General features: G+C 39.7%; 1 protein-coding gene across 3 annotated transcripts; it reads left to right on the top strand.

Moving 5' to 3' along the window:
- The first annotated feature begins 367 nt into the window (after positions 1-367).
- Positions 368-16450, top strand: mlc1 (modulator of VRAC current 1). 3 transcript variants are annotated; one of them, XM_053622874.1, is made up of 12 exons: positions 368-851; positions 2737-3023; positions 3150-3239; positions 3349-3402; positions 4724-4825; positions 5659-5760; positions 5945-6013; positions 12550-12666; positions 12845-12901; positions 13102-13224; positions 14816-14977; positions 15273-16450. In XM_053622874.1, the coding sequence occupies exons 2-12, from the start codon at positions 2787-2789 to the stop codon at positions 15351-15353; spliced, it is 1194 nt and encodes a 397-aa protein (XP_053478849.1). In that variant the 5' UTR covers positions 368-851; positions 2737-2786; the 3' UTR covers positions 15354-16450. The 3 variants fall into 3 exon arrangements, with proteins under 3 accessions (XP_053478849.1, XP_053478847.1, XP_053478848.1); XM_053622872.1 differs by having other exon boundaries at positions 2737-3239; XM_053622873.1 differs by lacking the exon at positions 368-851 and having other exon boundaries at positions 2613-3239.
- The last annotated feature ends 1800 nt before the right edge of the window (positions 16451-18250 follow it).

The following is an 18250-nucleotide window of genomic DNA, read 5'->3' as shown; positions in this document are numbered from 1 at the left end:
ATGGATACCCACCATTCAAGGACAATAGTGAACTGAAACTGTACTGCTGTGTAAAGCATGCAAACTTGATCTCTTTAATCTTTCTCTCATCTCTCACCCAAACTAAATTCCCCAGCAAAACAGCACCAGCCAAGTAGCTGAGGAAGTCTGATCTGGTGAATGCTTTATATGAAGCTGCATGAAACACACCAGGCTGCTCGATGAGACAGTCTGGAACACGTGATTATAATCAGTACCACTGCTCAAGGCATTTCTAAAGCACAGTAGGACAGCCAGCTTTGCTGGACTATTTGTTCTCTATTGGGAACCAGTTATGAAGGAAGACTGTATGTGTTTTACAAGATTCCAGCTACGAGAAAAATTTATTAATATGAATCCACATTGTGGTAACCTGTGTGTTGCTACGTGTGCTTCCATGCATATGTGAAAGCCTTTGTACTTTCATAGAACAGTGAGTGTTGGGTAGCAGGGGGTATTCATTTGTTTGAGTGTTCTCCCGGAGTTGTGTAGGACAGTCTGAAGTTTTGGGTTGTACAGCCCCTGCTTTGAGCCCCATCCCTCTGTTTTCCCCTCTTCTATCTCTCCTCTCTTCATTGGCATTCATAGCCTGTCCCTCTCTGGCACACAGACAGCTTGGCACAGCCACACACTCGAGTTTTTTGTTCTTCTATTTTAACTGCTCCAAAAGTTTCAGAGGGATAGTGAGAGAGGAGAGGGGGGCAAGGAGTGGGGACTGGGGAGAGAAGGATTTTGTTAAGACTACCACCAGACCGACGCACTTGAATACCATGTGTGCGCCTGAACGACAGTTGGTGGGCTGATATAAACTGGAACAGCACGAAGCTGAACAGGTGAGTGTGGGAGATGAAGAAAGACAGGAATAAATAGATCAGACAGGTCTGAGGTATGAGAAAAAGTGGGGCTGACAATGAAAAAGCACAGGAAAAGAGCAGGGGAGGAGGGAAGGGGGTGCGTGTTTTTGTGCACTTTAATGAGTCAGTGCCAAGATGTGTTTCTTTCCAGGATTCAGGATCTCATCCTATTTCGGTCACGTTTCTTTGATCAGCATGCAAATCAGTGTAAACTTTTGTATTCTGATTAGTTACAGTGCTTTATTATGTATTAAAAAAATCCTTAAAATAGATCAGAAAGGGAACTAATATCATTTAGATATAGAGACATGGAAAAGTAACAAAATGTTAATAATATTCAGCTATCATGTACATGATTCCAGTGTTTATATTAAAGTTATGCTAAGGATGAATATCATTACCATTTTTCTTTTTTTTTTTTTTTTTGCTTTTATAATTGCACTTATGCTAATGTCTAGTCTAACTGCTTTCCCACTAAAACAGTATTATAACAGAATAATATTTTGGAAATCCAATTAATAAATAAATATGAATGTCTCGGCTTGAATTTCAATATGCATTGCATTCAGAGAGCATTTAGACCCTTTCATTTTTTTTTTCTTCTTGCATCCATCATAGTCTAAAATGTATTATATTCATTGTTTCTCATTAATCGACAACAAATACTCCATAGCGAAAAAACATAAACAGGTTTCCAAGTAGTTTAATTAATAATAAAAAATAGAAACCTCACATTTACTTTGTGGTACTTTGTTGAAGCATCATTGGCAGCAGTTAACAGTTTTTGAGAATGATACTACAGCATAACACACGTAGATATGGGGATTTTCTCTCATTCCTCTCTGAGGTACCTCTCACGCTCTGTCAGGTTGGATGTGGAGTGTCGCTGTCATGTTGAAGTCATGGCTCTGGATGGGCCACTAAAGGACATTCTCAAAATTACACAGGATTTAACGATTTTTTCAAATATGTCTCTGTATTTTTTATCCAGAACTTTATACAAGTTTTCATTCATCCAGACAAGGCATCTAGTAATGGCCAGGTAATAAGCAGTGCCTGATTTCCAGAGGTAACTGTTCACATTCAAGCCGAAGGGTTCATACCAAACCACTGAATTGTCTTGGTTTTCTAACATAACGACCTGATTGCTGAAGTGCTGCAGAGATAGCTGTCTCTTTTCCAGGTTCTCCCATCTCAAATCAGGATCTCTGAAAGACTTGTCAGATTGATCCTTGGGTTTTTGGTCACTTCCCTGACTAAAGCCCTTCTCCTCAGTGTGCTCATTCTGGCTGGGCAGACAGCTTTAGGAAATGTTTTGGTGTTTCTAATATTTTTCCACTGAAGAATGATGAAACCATTGGGACATTCAAAATCGCAAAGACTTTCCATTCATCAGATCTGTCTCTTGGCACAATCTTGTATAAAGGACCTGAGGACAATTACACAGAGCTTGTTTTGTACTCTGACATGCATTTATATGGACAGAGACATGCCTTTCAGAGTTATCCAAACAACTGAACTTACAAGAGGTGAAGTTTAAACATCTCAAGGACGATCAATGACAACAGAATGCGCCCAAGCTAAATTAAGAGTGTCCTAGCAAAGGATGTGAATGCTAAAATTTGAAGAAACATAACTGACAAAATATTCTTGATTAAAGCATCATTGAAGAGTAAAAAATTAATATCATAACATGAGGGAAAAGTGAAGGGGTCTGAATTCTTTCTAAGTGGACTGTACTCTTCCATATTCCATGTGTGCGATGGATGTGTGAGAAATCAAAAATAGTTTCATAATAAATAACTATGATTGATACATTACTTGAAATCATTCACATGAACTGTAGATTTTGTCCCCATTGCAGAAACAGAATCCTTTCCCAAGGTTTGGATTTGAAGGCCACAGTAGTGAAGCATGATGCAGAGGGAGGACGAGTCTGCACGGGAGGAGTTTAGCTACACTCATATCCCCACCCTGGAGCGAGCAAGTGGGGGTGGCACGCTGAGTCGACGGCTGGACCGAGAGAGGGACAGAGTGGAAAGGGACAGCTACATAGTGGACGTGAGAGCCAGTGATTTGGAGCTGGACCAGGCTGAGCCGTTACACCCCTGTTTCAGCTACAGAGCCTGGCTCTACAGCATCCTCATAGGGGTGAGAGCTCATGGCCTTGACAGCATCGCTAATCACACTACCATTTCTGTTTACCCTAAGGGGCTAATAGCGTCTCTTAATTTGTGTCTGTGTGTGCCTCTATGTGGGTATGGATATGATTCTCAGTGTAGTCTCCTGATCACAGCGGGTTTCTCTCTCTACCTGGGTAATGTGTTTCCTGATGCGATGGACTACTTGCGCTGTGCAGCTGGAGCGGTGAGTGTGTGCTACACAGCAGACACAGAATTCATATCTGTATGCAGAACTAGTGTAGTTCTCTCCCTCCTGTTTTCAATAACTTTTTGAACTGTGTTTTCTTTTGCAGAGTATCCCAGCTGCAGTTGTGAGCTTTGCCATCGCCACAAACTGGCGAGTTGCAGTAAGTATATGACAATGAGAGATGTGAACTTTATTTCCTCCAAACTTCCATCCACCCGTTTTCTAGACAGCTTATCCTACACAGGGCTGCAGGGGAGCCTGGAGCCTATCTCAGGGAACTCAGGGCCAAGGGCACGGGATAACCTGGATGGTGTTCCAAACCATTCCAGGGTACAATAGCACACCCATTCACACACAAACCCCCAAAGCATGGGGAGAGCATGCAGGCTCTGCGTACACAGGGAGGAGGTGGGATTCAAGCCCCCAACACCAGGGGTGCAACAACAGGCAAGTATGTTAACCACTAAGCCAACGTGCCCCCTTTCTCCAGACTTTTGTTTTGAATGCACTGTGTAGACAGTGACAGCAACTGAGCAAAACATAATGGGTTTCAAAGTTGAATATCAACTCCGACATTATTCCCATTTCTGACCATGTAGGCGCTATGAAATATTTTCAAACCCAAAGGAGACACCTTCAACAATTACTGGCAACTGAATCAGCATGCCTGGTTTTATTAAATCACACCGAGCTGAATGCCCAGTTGAAGTGTATGTAAAGGACAAAACACTTTTAGTAACATGAAAATAATCGGAAAATAATCAACAACAGCGTGGTGAGATGCCCTTACCACCCCAGTGTTCATTTATTTCTAAAAACAGCATGCCACAGAAATAATATTTTTAGCTGTTTGTTTAATGTTATGTTTAATGTTATGTTTATTGTTCATTCACAAAATTAGTTATTTCCTGTTATCACTTATGTTCTAGCAGCTATAAATGTTCCCTCAACAGTCTCTTTATTCTCCTGAAGTTATGTAGACAACCAACCCCTGCCCCCTGCCCCCCCCCCCCCACACACACACACACAAGCACAATAATATAAACCTGTGATATATGTTGAGAAGGTGTGTTGAGAAGGTGTTGGTAATAATGAACACCTTCTGGATAATCTGATTTGAGAATTCAACAGTGCAGTGATATATGTATAAAACCTTAATGTAAACTAAGGTGAACCCTCAGTAGCAGTCAATTGCCTTGTCAACAGAACCACAACAAACACTTATTTTGTAGCAGGGTTAGGCAGTAGCATTTTTCCGAATCAGCATGGCAATCATGTTGTTCCAGTTTGCAAAGAATTAATGATGCTGTGATGCACTGAGACTGAACTAAGCCACTCCGAAATGTAGGGATTTATAATTTATTGTTTCATTTTGCCCCAGCAGCTACATTGGCAGCTAGTATACCTTGCTATAAGGAAATGACAACGCAGGTATAGACTAACTATAACAACAAAACAAAAATGGTGTAATGTAATTGCAGGTGTCTGATTTTCAACTGGTGTATGTGTCCACATTTGCTGTGACAACCACATGCCTGGTATGGTTCGGCTGCAAGCTGGTTCTTAGCCCATCCGCCATCAATGTGAGTAGGTTACATTCATCCAAATGTTATTCAAGTGTTACGTTCATCCAAATGACAACAAACATGGCATACAGGTGTCAAAATGATCTACATAATATTTTTTTTTTGTAAAACAACCTTGCGTATGAGAAAAACACTATATAAATAAACTCTTTTTACCAGAGGCCAAAAAAAAAGGAATTTCCATCTGTTTTGGGGTGCCCGTGTTCAGCATTGTATTTATTTGAGATATCACACTCCACAATACTGTTTAGTGGGTCATATGAAAATAGACACTCAGGGCTTTAAGAATTTGCAATTCAGTTTAAATGTTATCATTTTATTATGGCAGTTGAATACAGCATTTTACTTTCAAAAAAGCTTCAGTTGTGCTGTACGTTTGATATGTTGTTGTGGAGAGGTGTGAATTGTTTACCCCCCTCCACTTTTCCCATCACCCTGCTCACCAGCAGCTAAACACAAAGTCACAATACTCTATACACAGAAACCCAATAATGTCCTGACTAATCAGAACAGACTTGTGGTGATAAAATAATGAATTTTTTTATAATCATTGAAAATGTCAGATAAATCGATTTCTATTCCGACAACGAAATGGAACGCCAGTGTACTGTGAGAAAGGGTTAAATAATAATAATAATAAAACAATCATAATAATACTAATAATGATAATAATAATAATAGTTATTATTATTAGTAGTAGTAGTAGTAGTAATAGTAGTAGAAATACCACTACTACTACTACTACTAGTATTATTATTATTATTAAAATTATTAATATTATTATTATTGCTGTTATTATTTATACTGACACAGTAACTGTTTCTGTCAAGATCAACTTTAACCTGATCCTTCTTACTCTGCTGGAAGCCCTCATGGCCAGCACTGTCATCCTGTCAGCTCGCTCTGTAGAGGACTGCTGCAGTCACAGCAAGGTGTGTGTGTGTGTGTGTGTGTGTGTGTGTGTGTGTGTGTGTGTGAGTGTGTGTGTGCAACACTTGTGTTTATATTTTTATTACTAATATTATTATTATACATAAGGACAGATATACTTTATTCCAGAATGACATCTATATTACACAATACTGAGATATATAATATATTATTTCTTTTCTTCAGCAATTATATGATGGTCCTGTTGCTGTGATTCCACCTAAATTCCCTTCACGTCTTCTCAAGGCTTATTCTGTGAGTCACTTCCTGAAGTTTTCTGCAAAACAATGTTTTTAATTTTATCAAATATGTGATGCCTGATGACTGAGTCTCTTCCTTTAACAATGTTGGAGACATTTGTAGAGGGATCTTGGTCCTCTCCTCAATTTTAAGCATCTTTATTGTTTTTTTCCCCCTCCAAATTTATACCCAATTTAGTCATCAATTCCCACCCCACTAGCCAGCTCTCACCTGTTACATGACAGCTCCCAATTTGGGAGGGTGAGGGCAAACACATATTTCTTCCAAGACACTTGATGTCAACTACCGCACCTTTTGAAACCACACTCATTCTACACCACAGGGCAGCATGACACTCTGCGGAAAGCACTAACTGCCCTCTTCCGCATATGTGAGCTCACAGATTCCCAAAATTGGTTAGTACCACACTGATTGACTGACTGACAGAGGAGAGAGTAATGCTATCTCTCCCAAACATGACCAACTATGCTCTCTAGGACTCCTGGCAGTGGTTGCATTGTGGGAAAAAAAAATTATTGTACATTTTACAGTAATTTACTGGCAGGAGGGTTGCTGTTCTAAGCTAGTTCAAGTGTTCAAATCCCAACACCACCAAACTGCCATGGTTGGGTCCTTCAACAAAACCTTTAACCTTCAGCTCAGTTGCATCCTGCACTAATAAATCCATGAAATAAATCCATAAAATAACAGAAAAAGTACTGGCAGCTCATTGCACGGATTTTGTCCCGTAATTTTGTCCTGTAAAAAACTGAAATTTTCTGTTAATTAACAGTGAACCCACAGTAAAAAAACAAAAAACAAAAAACAAACAGTTAATTTTCTGTTATTTAATGGTATACCTTCTGTAAAAAAAAAAAAAAAAAACCCAGGACATTATCTATTATTTAATAGTGTATCTATAGTAAAAAAAGAAAAAAATCAGGACACTTCCTATTATTTAATAGTATACCTACAGTACAAAGACTGCAAATGTTAAATAAATCCTTAAAATAACAGAAAATATACTGGCAGTTCATTACCTGGACTTTATCCTGTAATTAAAAAATGGAAATTTTGTGTTAATTTATGGATTACCTAAAGTAAATAAAAAAAGACAATTTTTGTTCAATATTATACCTATAGCAATAAAAATTTTGTTAGTTATTAATTTCTGTTAGTTACCAGTGTACCTACAGTGATTTCTCTAAAAAAAAATTCAAACAAATTTTCTGTGATGAAAACAGATTTTTTATTAACTTATAGATTGTTCAGAATTCGGTAAAAATACTAAACAAAGAACAAAAACAAATGTCCCAACGGTAAAAATGTCTTATCTGTAAAGTGTTTCACATTTGCTAACTGTCACGAGTTGCATATATACCGCGCGCCTCCCAGCACACAACGCGGAATGTTGAATGAGTGAGTTAGATAGTAGATTAGTTTAGAGTCCTTACGATAGAGAGCCACGGTCCATAGTTTCTTGTTTCGAGTCTTAGTCTTAGTCTTAGTCTATAGTTCATAGTTCATAAGTTCATAGTTCATGTCATGTTTAGTTTCGTTTGTTAAGTTCACGCTGGTTTCTCCGCTACCAGTCCCTCGCCGTTGTTTATGTTTCATGTTTAGTATATCAACCCTGTATCCCGAGACCACGACATTGATTCCTGCCTTGCCTCGTTTATGCCTGTTTGCCGATCGCCTGAACCTTGCATGTTACTGGATTACGTTTTTGGATCACGTTCTGGATTTACCTGCCTGTGTGTCTCTCAATAAAACTGTTGTTCAACCTGCGATTGCATCCTACCTTATCTCCGTTGCATCATGAAACGTGACAGAACATTTCGCCGATCATGGATGCAGCATGAGAACGCAGAACCCGGAGGTCCACGCCAATCATCCCCACCTTGGATTCTATGCAGTTCTCGCAATGGACTTTCATGGACCTTCGCGATCGGTATGATGGCTTCTTTAGTTATCCGGACTATTTTTTGATAGACTGCCAGAGTTACTTCTCAAGCCTGTTTGACCCGAAGCCAAGGGAGAGACGATGGATTAAGTTCATGATGTCCCGATTTTTTTGGCCCAGCTCGCAAGTGGGCACAGCGAGTAGCAGCCATGAGACCCTGGGTACTGGAGGACAGTAGGCAGTTTTCAGACTTGTTTCTGAGGGAGTTTGGAGAACCAGGGCAGAGCTACAACTTGGATAAGCTGTTGAAGGGAGTTAATGTGGTGAACAGTGCTGATCTTCCATTCCACATGCATTATGAGCGGATGAGCCACCAAGTTGATGTTAACATGGACAACCAAGTCCAAGTCAAGTCTCAAGCTTCTGAAGTCCAAGTCAAGTCTCAAGTTCCTGATGTCACACCCAAGACTACCGACACGGTCGCCTGAGTTCAGCCCACGCCCAAGACTACCGACACGGTCGCCCAAGTTCAGCCCACGCCCGAGTCTGCCGACACGCACGGCCCGAGTTCAGCCCACGCCCGAGTCTGCCGACACGCACGGCCCGAGTTCAGCCCACGCCCGAGCCTGCCGACACGCACGGCCCGAGTTCAGCCCACGCCCAAGTCTGCCGACACGCACGGCCCGAGTTCAGCCCACGCCCGAGTCTGCCGACACGCACGGCCCGAGTTCAGCCCACGCCCGAGTCTGCCGACACGCACGGCCCGAGTTCAGCCCACGCCCGAGTCTGCCGACACGCACGGCCCGAGTTCAGCCCACGCCCAAGGTTCACTTGGTGACCTCAGAGCCTCAGCCTCCTGGTTCAGCCGAGGTCGTCGCTCAGCCTCCCGGTTCAGCCGAGGTCGTCGCTCAGCCTTCCTGCTCCATGGTGAACATCGTTCCCCCCTCCTGCTTCGAGGAGACCCACGCTCCTCTCCCTGGCCTCACGGAGACCCACGCTCCTCTCCCTGGCCTCCCGGGACTTCGCTCTGCCTTCCATTTCAGCCGGGGATGTCGCCCCGCTTTCATGCTCCGACGAGGACGTCGCCCTGCTTCCCTGCTCTGCTGAGTATGGCGCTCTGTTTCCCTGTTCGGCCGAGGTCGTCGCTCAGCCTGCCTGCCCAGCAGTAGTCGTCGCTCTGCCTACCTGTTCAGCCGGGGACGTCACTCCGCTTTCATGCTCCAACGAGGACGACGCTCTGCTTCCCTGCTCTGCCATGTACGTCGCTCTGCCTTGTTGTTTCGCCAAGAAGGCCGTGCGGTCTCCAGGCTCCGCTTGGGACCTTCTGCCCAGGGGGCCGGGGCCGCCAATGGAGATGGATGTTTCATGGCACTCCGGGAGGAGTGCCCTTGGGGTGGGGGGGTTCTGTCACGAGTTCCCCTTTATGCAGCGCGCTGTGGAGCATGTGAGCGCGCGTGCACGAGCACGTGCGCGAGCACCTGCTTTCCCCTTGTGGACAATCGTGACATTTCTACACGTGCATTTGTTTGTTTCTGTCATGTCTCCTCCCCGTTCTGTCATTGGTTGTAGTCTCATGTGTGTCTGAATCGTCCTCAGCTGTCAGCCATTACGAGGCTGATTATCTTTGCATATATACCGCGCGCCTCCCAGCACACAACGCGGAATGTTGAATGAATGAATGAATGAGTTAGATAGATTAGTTTAGAGTCCTTACGATAGATAACCACAGTCACAGTCCATAGTTTCTTGTTTCGATTCTTAGTCTTAGTCTTAGTTCATAGTTCATGTCATGTTTAGTTCCGTTTGTTAAGTTCACGCTGGTTTCTCCGCTACCAGTCCCTCGCCGTTGTTTATGTTTCATGTTTAGTATATCAACCCTGTATCCCGAGACCACGACGTTGATTCCTGCCTTGCCTCGTTTATGCCTGTTTGCCGATCGCCTGAACCTTGCATGTTACTGGATTACGTTTTTGGATCACGTTCTGGATTTACCTGCCTGTGTGTCTCTCAATAAAACTGTTGCTCAACCTGCGATTGCATCCTACCTTTATCTCCGTTGCGTCACGAAACGTGACACTAACTCATTACAGTCTCTACTAACATTACAAAAAAACAAATTACATCCACTGATTAACCCTTGTGTGTCAATTAAAAAAAGTTGCACATAGGTCCATAAAGGACAAAAATGTCCATGTCCAAAAATATTATATATGAATATTTTTTTTCCACTTTCACTGACGTCAGTTTTTTTCACCAGCATCAGTTCTGATCATAATTACCAAACATTCATTCATTTTCAAAATTGCAGCCCTTTAAATGCTGGTTTGTTTACATAATCCCACAGATTTTTTTTATGAAAAAAGAAAAATAGTAATTATTTTCCATATACTATTAGTCTTTGATATGTCAGTGATTAACAACAACATTAATTTTGATGCATCAATATTTTTTTATGCAGTCAGATTAAAAACAAAAAGCAAAACAACCTACCACTCAGGTCCATAAAGGACAAAAATGTCCATGTCAAAAAACTGTCATAGAATTATTATATATTAACATTTTTTTCTACTTTCACTGACTTCAGTTTTTACCAGCATCAGTTCTGATCATAATTATCAAAGATTCATTCATTTTCAGAATTTTAATCCTTTAAACACCAGTTTCTTTACATAATGCAAACATCTTCCAAGCTTAGTAAGCTTCTTTGACTCGTATACATGGGGTGGGATTTGTGATTTTCAGTACAATATAATTTCTTTCTTTCAAACTGTTCACACACACAATTTTAAGTACACACATACAAACCACAATGCTAATATCCATACAAACACACCCACACAGTTATAGGTGCATCATTTATTCAGTTGGTCTGCAGTGCTCTATAATACAGCAGAATCAGAAAAAAGGAAAAGCATGTTTTTTCTCCAGAGGCTAAACCTGAGAAAATAATACGCATTTCAGACATTTTTTTTACTTCAATGTTTTGAAACCTTGTCAAAAAATAAAAACTTATTAACACAGAATGCATGATTTTATGGTTAAACATCACAGGGAATAAATATTGCAGTTTCAATAGGGACATTTTTGTCCCTAAGGTCCTGAATGTAACTATTTTGTGTACCTAGTTTAAAATAGATTTATGAAAGCAAATGAGGGTGAAATATTAAAATTCCAATAAAAATTCACACTTTATGCTGTCTGTATTAACATAGACAAAATTATGAAAAAATAAATAAAAATGAAAGAGACAAAAATGTTCATAAGGACACACAAAGGTTAAGACCTAATGCACAGATCCAATATACTGACACACATCCGATCCCCCCTATTTAAGCCCCTCAAAAGACACCCCTAATGGACACCACTAGCACATTAGTTAAAGTGCACCTATTATGGTTTTTCAACTATTACCTTTCATGTAGTGTGCTATATCGCTGTTTGTGAATGTAAAAAGTCTGCAAAGTTTCAAAAATCAAAAGGGCATGACAAACAGAGTTATTGACTCCCAAAAGAAGGAACCGATTCTGAACAGCTGAAACGAGTTGTTAGTAATCGCAGACTTACTTCCTGTACTAACCTATGTAGGTTTGTAACAAAAAGCCCCGCCTCTGGTCTTCAGCGGCTGCTCACAAACAGACGGAGCTGAAACTCGTTATGGTAGTGGGCGTTTCCTTTTTGAAACACACTGACAACAGTAGACCAATCACAACAGACTGGGACATCTGACCAATCAGAGCAGCGTATGCTCTCTGAACGGAGGAGTTTTGAATGAATCCTTTCGAACGGATCATTTAACGAGTCGTTTGTAACACTGGGGGGAAAAAGTAATGCTGCAATTTAAATTATGAGCACATTAAAGTGTTTTTTGACCTTGAATGCATGTAAATCTATTGTATGAGACCTTTTAAACAAAATTAGGCACGTTTCATAACCATAAAAGGTGCGCTTTAACACAACTGTCTTACCGACCAAACTAGACAACAGTTACAAATTTAAAAACTGTTAGCGTTAGCTACTTAATTTTCCATAAAATTACTTACCGCTGAAACAGTTGGATAAATTTTTTGCTGCCACCAAAAGTTGTCAGAGCAGAGCTCAATAAAGAAAAATGTAAATAACCAGAAAAACACCTGCTATGGACACATTCTGGTGAAATATACAGATATTTCTTACAGTGTGTATCAATTACAAGTTTCTTTAAAAAAAACATCAGGAAAATGAACAAATGATACTATAAGATACTATAGAACTTTAATGTTAACATGAGCCCCAGAACATCACTGACCCACCTCCATGTTTTGCAGTGGCCTAACAGGTGCTTTTCCTTGTATACAATCCCCTTTTATTAAAAAACAAAAAACAAAAACATGATTCCATACATGGTTTGGAAAAGTTTTTGGTCTGGTCTGACCACAGAACATGATGTCAGCTGTCACTCTAATGACACTTGGTGAAGTTCAAGCAAGTTTAGAAGTTCATCCATGTTCTGCGATCTAGTAAATAGTGGAGTTTAAATTTGATATAATTTATTTGCAAGTATCAGAAAATAATTTGACAACAATAATTAAATATATAGTATAGATTTAAGTCTGTATTGTGCCATATGTTTTTCTGTATTTGTATCCCACTAGCATTATGTGTTCTGTAGGTGATTGAGGTGATAATTGGGATCTCTGCAGTATTCGGTGGTATTATTGCTCTCAACATTGATGCTCTGCTCCCGGGTCCCTACGTCTCTGTCACGTTCTTCTGGATTCTAGTGGCTGTGAGTCTTGTCTGCTTTAAGAACAAGAAAAGTCTGTTGTATTCTTTGAAAACAAAGTGCCACAGTCTAATCAGACTGCTTCCATTTTCTGTAAAAGCTTACATAAATATAATGTCAACAAAGTGCTCAGCTTAATATTCCCCACAGTCTGTTTTTTGTCTTCAAATGTCCTTTGCAGTGTTTCCCGAGTGCCATAGCCAGTCATGTGGTGTCAGAATACCCCAGCAAGTGCCTGGTGAGTTTCTTAGCTTTTCAAGGGTTAAATCCCCATGGGACATCTCCATGCTTATTACTTTAGCTTATTTTCCTGTCTGCTCAACATGAGGATAAAAAAGATACTCACTATTCTGTTACTACTCTTTCTTCTTCACTGTCTCTCCTTCTCACTTCCTTTCTGTCTGTCTGGCTGTCTCTCTCTCCCTCTCTCTGCTGCAGGTGGAGACATTGATTGCCATCAGCAGTGTCACGTCACCACTGCTGTTCTCTTCCTCTGGCTTTTTGTCTAACAGTGTGTTGAGTTTTATTGAGATCTTCCAGCATGAGGTTCCCACAGCCAAGGTGAGTCAATTTCCAGTCACCAAGCAAAAAAAAAAAAAGTCTTGAAAAAGGTATATTTATGACAGTGCATTCATTTCACAATATTTCATCATCAGCAAAGGGCAAATTCATCAGGCTTTTGACAACTGCTCCATTTATTATGTGCTTCACCTGTGGGACTTGACATTCACAGCTTTAATAATTAAGATCACAGAAAAAAATATATGATTAAAAAGAGACAAAATCATTAATTTTGTTAAAAGGAAATATATTTTGACTGTAACAAAATGACAAAACAGGTGTGGGTGAAAAATAACCTGTTTTAATTGTACAAATAAAGCTAACACATTTCATTAAGAAACGTGTAAAACTATATCCATCATATTTAATATGCTATGCAATTGGCTAATGCATAAAGTGATAATAAAGATCCTTAACTCCCTTAAACATGTTCCAGTGTTGGGAAAAAATACAAGATTCCTGTTTTCCTCTGTGCAATATACCTAAAACCAAGGATCCAGCATATTATTCAGTTACTATAGTTATTATTTTAATTATTCAGGAATTGTTATGAATCATTCAGTAACTACAGTGAAACATTCTTTTACATCCTTATATTTCTCTATAACTTTTTCTTTTTTCTATACAACAAACTACATATACATTACTATTCATTATTCCACATGGAACCAAATGGAATGGGTATTTTACACATTTACGAATCATCTTTCACAGCAGATATTTTGTATTCCTCTACTTTTGGGAATCTCTTGCTTCATCGTCATCCTCATCATCACTAGTGCAGTAATAGATCTAATTTTTTCACTGTATTTTGCACCCATTTTTTCTCCCTATCATTGAACAATAACATTCAGAAAAATGATGTGTAGAAAATGATAATACTGTTTATATTAGACTTTGTATTTCGCACATTCAAAACTACAAGGTGTCCCAAAAGTCTCTATACATAAGGGACTATGTTTATCAGCACCACGTTGGTTGTGCCTTCATCAGTGGATGTTTGTGGACGTCCAATTCTCGGTTGGTCTGTAACACTTCCAGTCTTTTTGAATTTGTTAATAAGTTTGTGTGTGATGTGCTCGCCCTGTTTCCTGTTAAGGTCGCAACCTAGTGACAGCGTCCCAATCCAGCCATGAAAATGATTTCAATATTGAAATTTTGTCAAAGGCTATCTGAAAAAATATACATATAAATTAAGTATGAAAAATTTTGGAAGACATTTTGCTAAAAAGTGTTCATTTCCTTTATGTATGGAGACTTATGTATGGGGACACCCTGTACAATAAACCCATAAATGATGAGTCAAAATTATCTAGTTAGAGGTTAAAAGAGTCCTTACTCTTCCCCTTTGGTAGGAATGTTATAACCTTACTCTTCCCCTTTGGTAGGAATGTTATAATGTTTCATTTCATCACACTGGTTTCAGTTTTCTGTATGCAGCTGGAGGCTGTGCTATGTTTGATCAGCTGTTAAATGTACATTCTAATGAACATCATGTCTCAGGTAGTATGACAACAACAACAACATAAAAGCATGATTAGTACATTATTCTTATGTGTGTGTGTGTGTGTGTGTGTGTGTGTGCATGTAGCAATCATACAACATCCTCCTGTTGATTCTGATGGTGCTGCTGCTGGTTCAGGCAGGCCTGACACTGGCCACTGTGGTACACTGTGCCTCCTACAAGGGTCAACTGCGTATAGGATCACCAGAGTGGGATGACAGTCCACATCTGGAGCCACACCAGTGCGAGGTAGTATAACACACTTATACATCCTCATAACACACCCACACACGCAAGTATAAACGTGCACATGTTCATGAATCAGCCACAGCTTCCTCTGAGGACAGGAAGTGTCTCAGGCAAGCAAGTGAGTGATAGGAGAGGTGGTATATAACTCTATATACTGTAAATCATAACATAAACAGAAAGGTGCAACACAAAACAACACTCAGTGTTGGGAACTATTTTGATTGACACGTAAATAAAAAATCTTGACATGTGCATATTCCAAATCCTCCCTCATCTTTTTTTTCCTCGTTCCTAGCAACAGGGATCCAATGGAACACTGCGAGAGTTTGACAAAGAGAAGGCCTGGAAGGCGGTGGTAGTGCAAATGGCCCAGTGAGCACATGCACAGGGAGTAAAGAGAGCCAATGGGAATGAGAAATATATGTGAGTGGACAAGGACACATGATGGTGAGAGGAAAGGAAGGAGAAGTGGAAGTCGACGGTGCACAAATATGGGAAACTAGAAGAGGACATAACAAACGCAATCAGAAGGAGGAGTACGTCAGTGGCGGTTCATGAATTTGTCAGTATGTCCTTGTCAGGGGAGTTAATGCCATATATACCAGAGATTCTCAGTGTTAAAAATACAAATAAAGCATTTAAATTCTGGCTATGACCATACTGTATATCTAGTCTTAACAGTAACGGAAAATGAGTCATCATCCTGACTGTTCAGAATTCTCCAGAAAAGGAAAATCAGCAGACTTTGTTGGCGCTTTCACACCTTCTGCAAAGAAATAAAACTCATGACTCATGCTTTGTTCATATGTACAGTAAGCCTGGGTTCATATTAAAATGTGAGTAAACTTATTCCTGTCAAGGAATCCACTTAGACTGTAGATTTCAGCCATCGCTATACTGCATGCATACATTCAGGAACCTAATGACTACATTTATATAATACATTTACGAATGTGAGCCACGTCTATGCAAGTCTAGCATTTTCTAGCAGGATTTTCCACTATACGATACCCTTAATGCACCAAGTTTACACATTATTTTGTAGCCAGCATTTCTTTTTTTAACAAAATAAAAACTGTATGTCTGTGCTTGTGTCAAATTTGCTCATTCAGATATGGAACAGTTTACAGTTAAACATTTTATTTACTTAACATACACTTCATAACATAATTCATAACACTAACAGCATATTTAACGATTTACTGTATTTTATGACCTGTAGGTAGGGACAGAGTAATGGTGCCTTCTCTATGACAGACAATCTACACCAACAGACAAGAAAAAAACATTATTGGGCAATTTCACCTACCTAATTGGGTTATTTTTAATCACATTAGACAGGGAAAATGGCTTTGGGCCACTTAGATATAATTTAGTTTCAGTTTGGATTAATTTATAAAGAATGGCCTGGGTTTAACACATGGTTGGGCTGGAAAAAGTGACAATCCAAGTATCTGGTAGTGTCTATGTATTATAGAATGAAGTCATTTGCCCTAACACTGATGACTATATTTTACTATGTCGAGTTCTGTATAATTTCCTAAAACAAAGAGCTATGTAATAAGGGTTTGATTACTTTACGCGATTTAACCCATGTAAATGGAACCTCTGTTGAATTAAAGCTGACACTCTGCACTTCATTTTTTTCTGCACATTATTTAATTTCATATTCAGTGTGCTGGATTGATCCCGCAAGACCAAAAATAACACTACTGCATCACTGTCCTGAACAGACTTCTTTTAAAACAACCAATATGTTACTACAGTGCCCTCCAATAATATTGGTACCCGTGGTAAATATAAGCAAAGAAGGCTGTGAAAAATTGTCTTTATTGTGGAACCTTCTGAACTTTTGTTAAAAACAATTCACAAAACTACTCTGCTCTCATCGATATCAAACAATTGCAAAAAAAACACAGGTTTATCGCAATTTTTTAAATCTTTGTTAAATATAAGTGTGCAACAATTATTGGCACCCCTATGAATTCATATGAGAAAAATATATTTAAAGTATTACATTAAAGTAATACAGTCATATACATGACTTCCTGTTTCACAGGGGTATAAATATGAGATAACACACAGGCCAAATTCCCTTATTTATTCGTCACAGTGAGTAAGAGTAAAGAATATACTGTAGCTGTGATGTACAGCAAAAGGTTGTTGAGCTTCACAAAAAGGGAGGTGGCTATAAGAAAATAGCATAAGCATTGAAAATGCCTATTTCCACCATCAGGCAGTAATTTAGAAGTTTCAGTCAACTGGAAATGTTATGAATCAACCTGGAATTGGACGTGTGTCTATATTGTCTAAACGCACTGTGAAGAGGACAGTTCAAGTGACCAAAATATCTCCAAGGATCACAGCGGGAAAATTGCAGAAGTTAGTTGCATCTTGGGGTCAGAAAGTCTCCAAAACTACAATCCGAAGTCACCTACATCACCACAAGTTTGGAAGGGTTTCAAGAAAAAAAGCCTCTACTCTCATCCAAAAACAAATTCAAGCGTCTTCAGTTTGCCAGACACTACTGCAACTTCAAATGGGATCGGGTTCTATGGTCAGATGAAACCAAAATAGAGCTTTTTGACAATAAACACCAGAGGTGGTTTTGGTGTACACATAGAGAGGTAGCCATATGGAAAAGGACCTCATGCCCACGGTTAAATATGGTGGTGACTCTTTAATGTTTTGGGGCTGTTTTTCTGCCAGAGAACCTGGACATTTTGTTAGGATAAATAGCGTCATGGACTCTATCAAATAACAACAGATATTAAATGAAAACCTGACTGCTTCTGCCAGAAAGCTTAAAACGGGCTGTGGCTGGATCTTCTAGCAGGACAATGATCCAAAACATACATCAAAATCAACACAAAAATGGTTTACAGACCACAAAATCAAGGTCCTGCCATGGCCATCCCAGTCCCCTAACCGGAAACCCATAGAAAACCTGTGGGGTGAACTGAAGAGGAGAGTCCACCAGCATACACCTTCAAAATTTGAAGGATCTATCAAAGGGAGGTAGCACAAATTGTTGCACACCTATATTTAACAAAGGTTAAACGATAAAGACCATCACAGCCTTCTTTGCTCATATTTACCAAGGGTGCCAATATTAGTGGAGGGCACTGTAAGTTTATGATCATGAATAAAACTTGCCAGGCAAGACACTACACAGTAAAATCTCCAGTGTTTAACTCCTTAGAGTGTTGACTAAACTCTTTCAGAGTTCATCTGTGTCCAATTGGACATATACAGAATCAACACTGCACGTGT

The sequence above is a fragment of the Ictalurus furcatus genome, chromosome 4 (assembly GCF_023375685.1).
Source record: "Ictalurus furcatus strain D&B chromosome 4, Billie_1.0, whole genome shotgun sequence".
Classification (NCBI taxonomy): Eukaryota; Metazoa; Chordata; class Actinopteri; order Siluriformes; family Ictaluridae; genus Ictalurus; species Ictalurus furcatus.
Note: the sequence above shows the minus strand (reverse complement) of the source record. Positions and strands in the feature narration are given on the sequence as shown.

What these genes read in the sequence shown, in the direction of transcription:
- mlc1 (XM_053622872.1), top strand. Translation starts at nt 2,787, where the DNA reads ATGATGCAGAGGGAGGACGAGTCTGCACGGGAGGAGTTTAGCTACACT. An exon ending in TGCGCTGTGCAGCTGGAGCG is followed by an intron (nt 3,240 to 3,348) that starts GTGAGTGTGTGC and finishes TTTCTTTTGCAG; the next exon opens with AGTATCCCAGCTGCAGTTGT. An exon ending in AATACCCCAGCAAGTGCCTG is followed by an intron (nt 12,902 to 13,101) that starts GTGAGTTTCTTA and finishes TCTCTGCTGCAG; the next exon opens with GTGGAGACATTGATTGCCAT.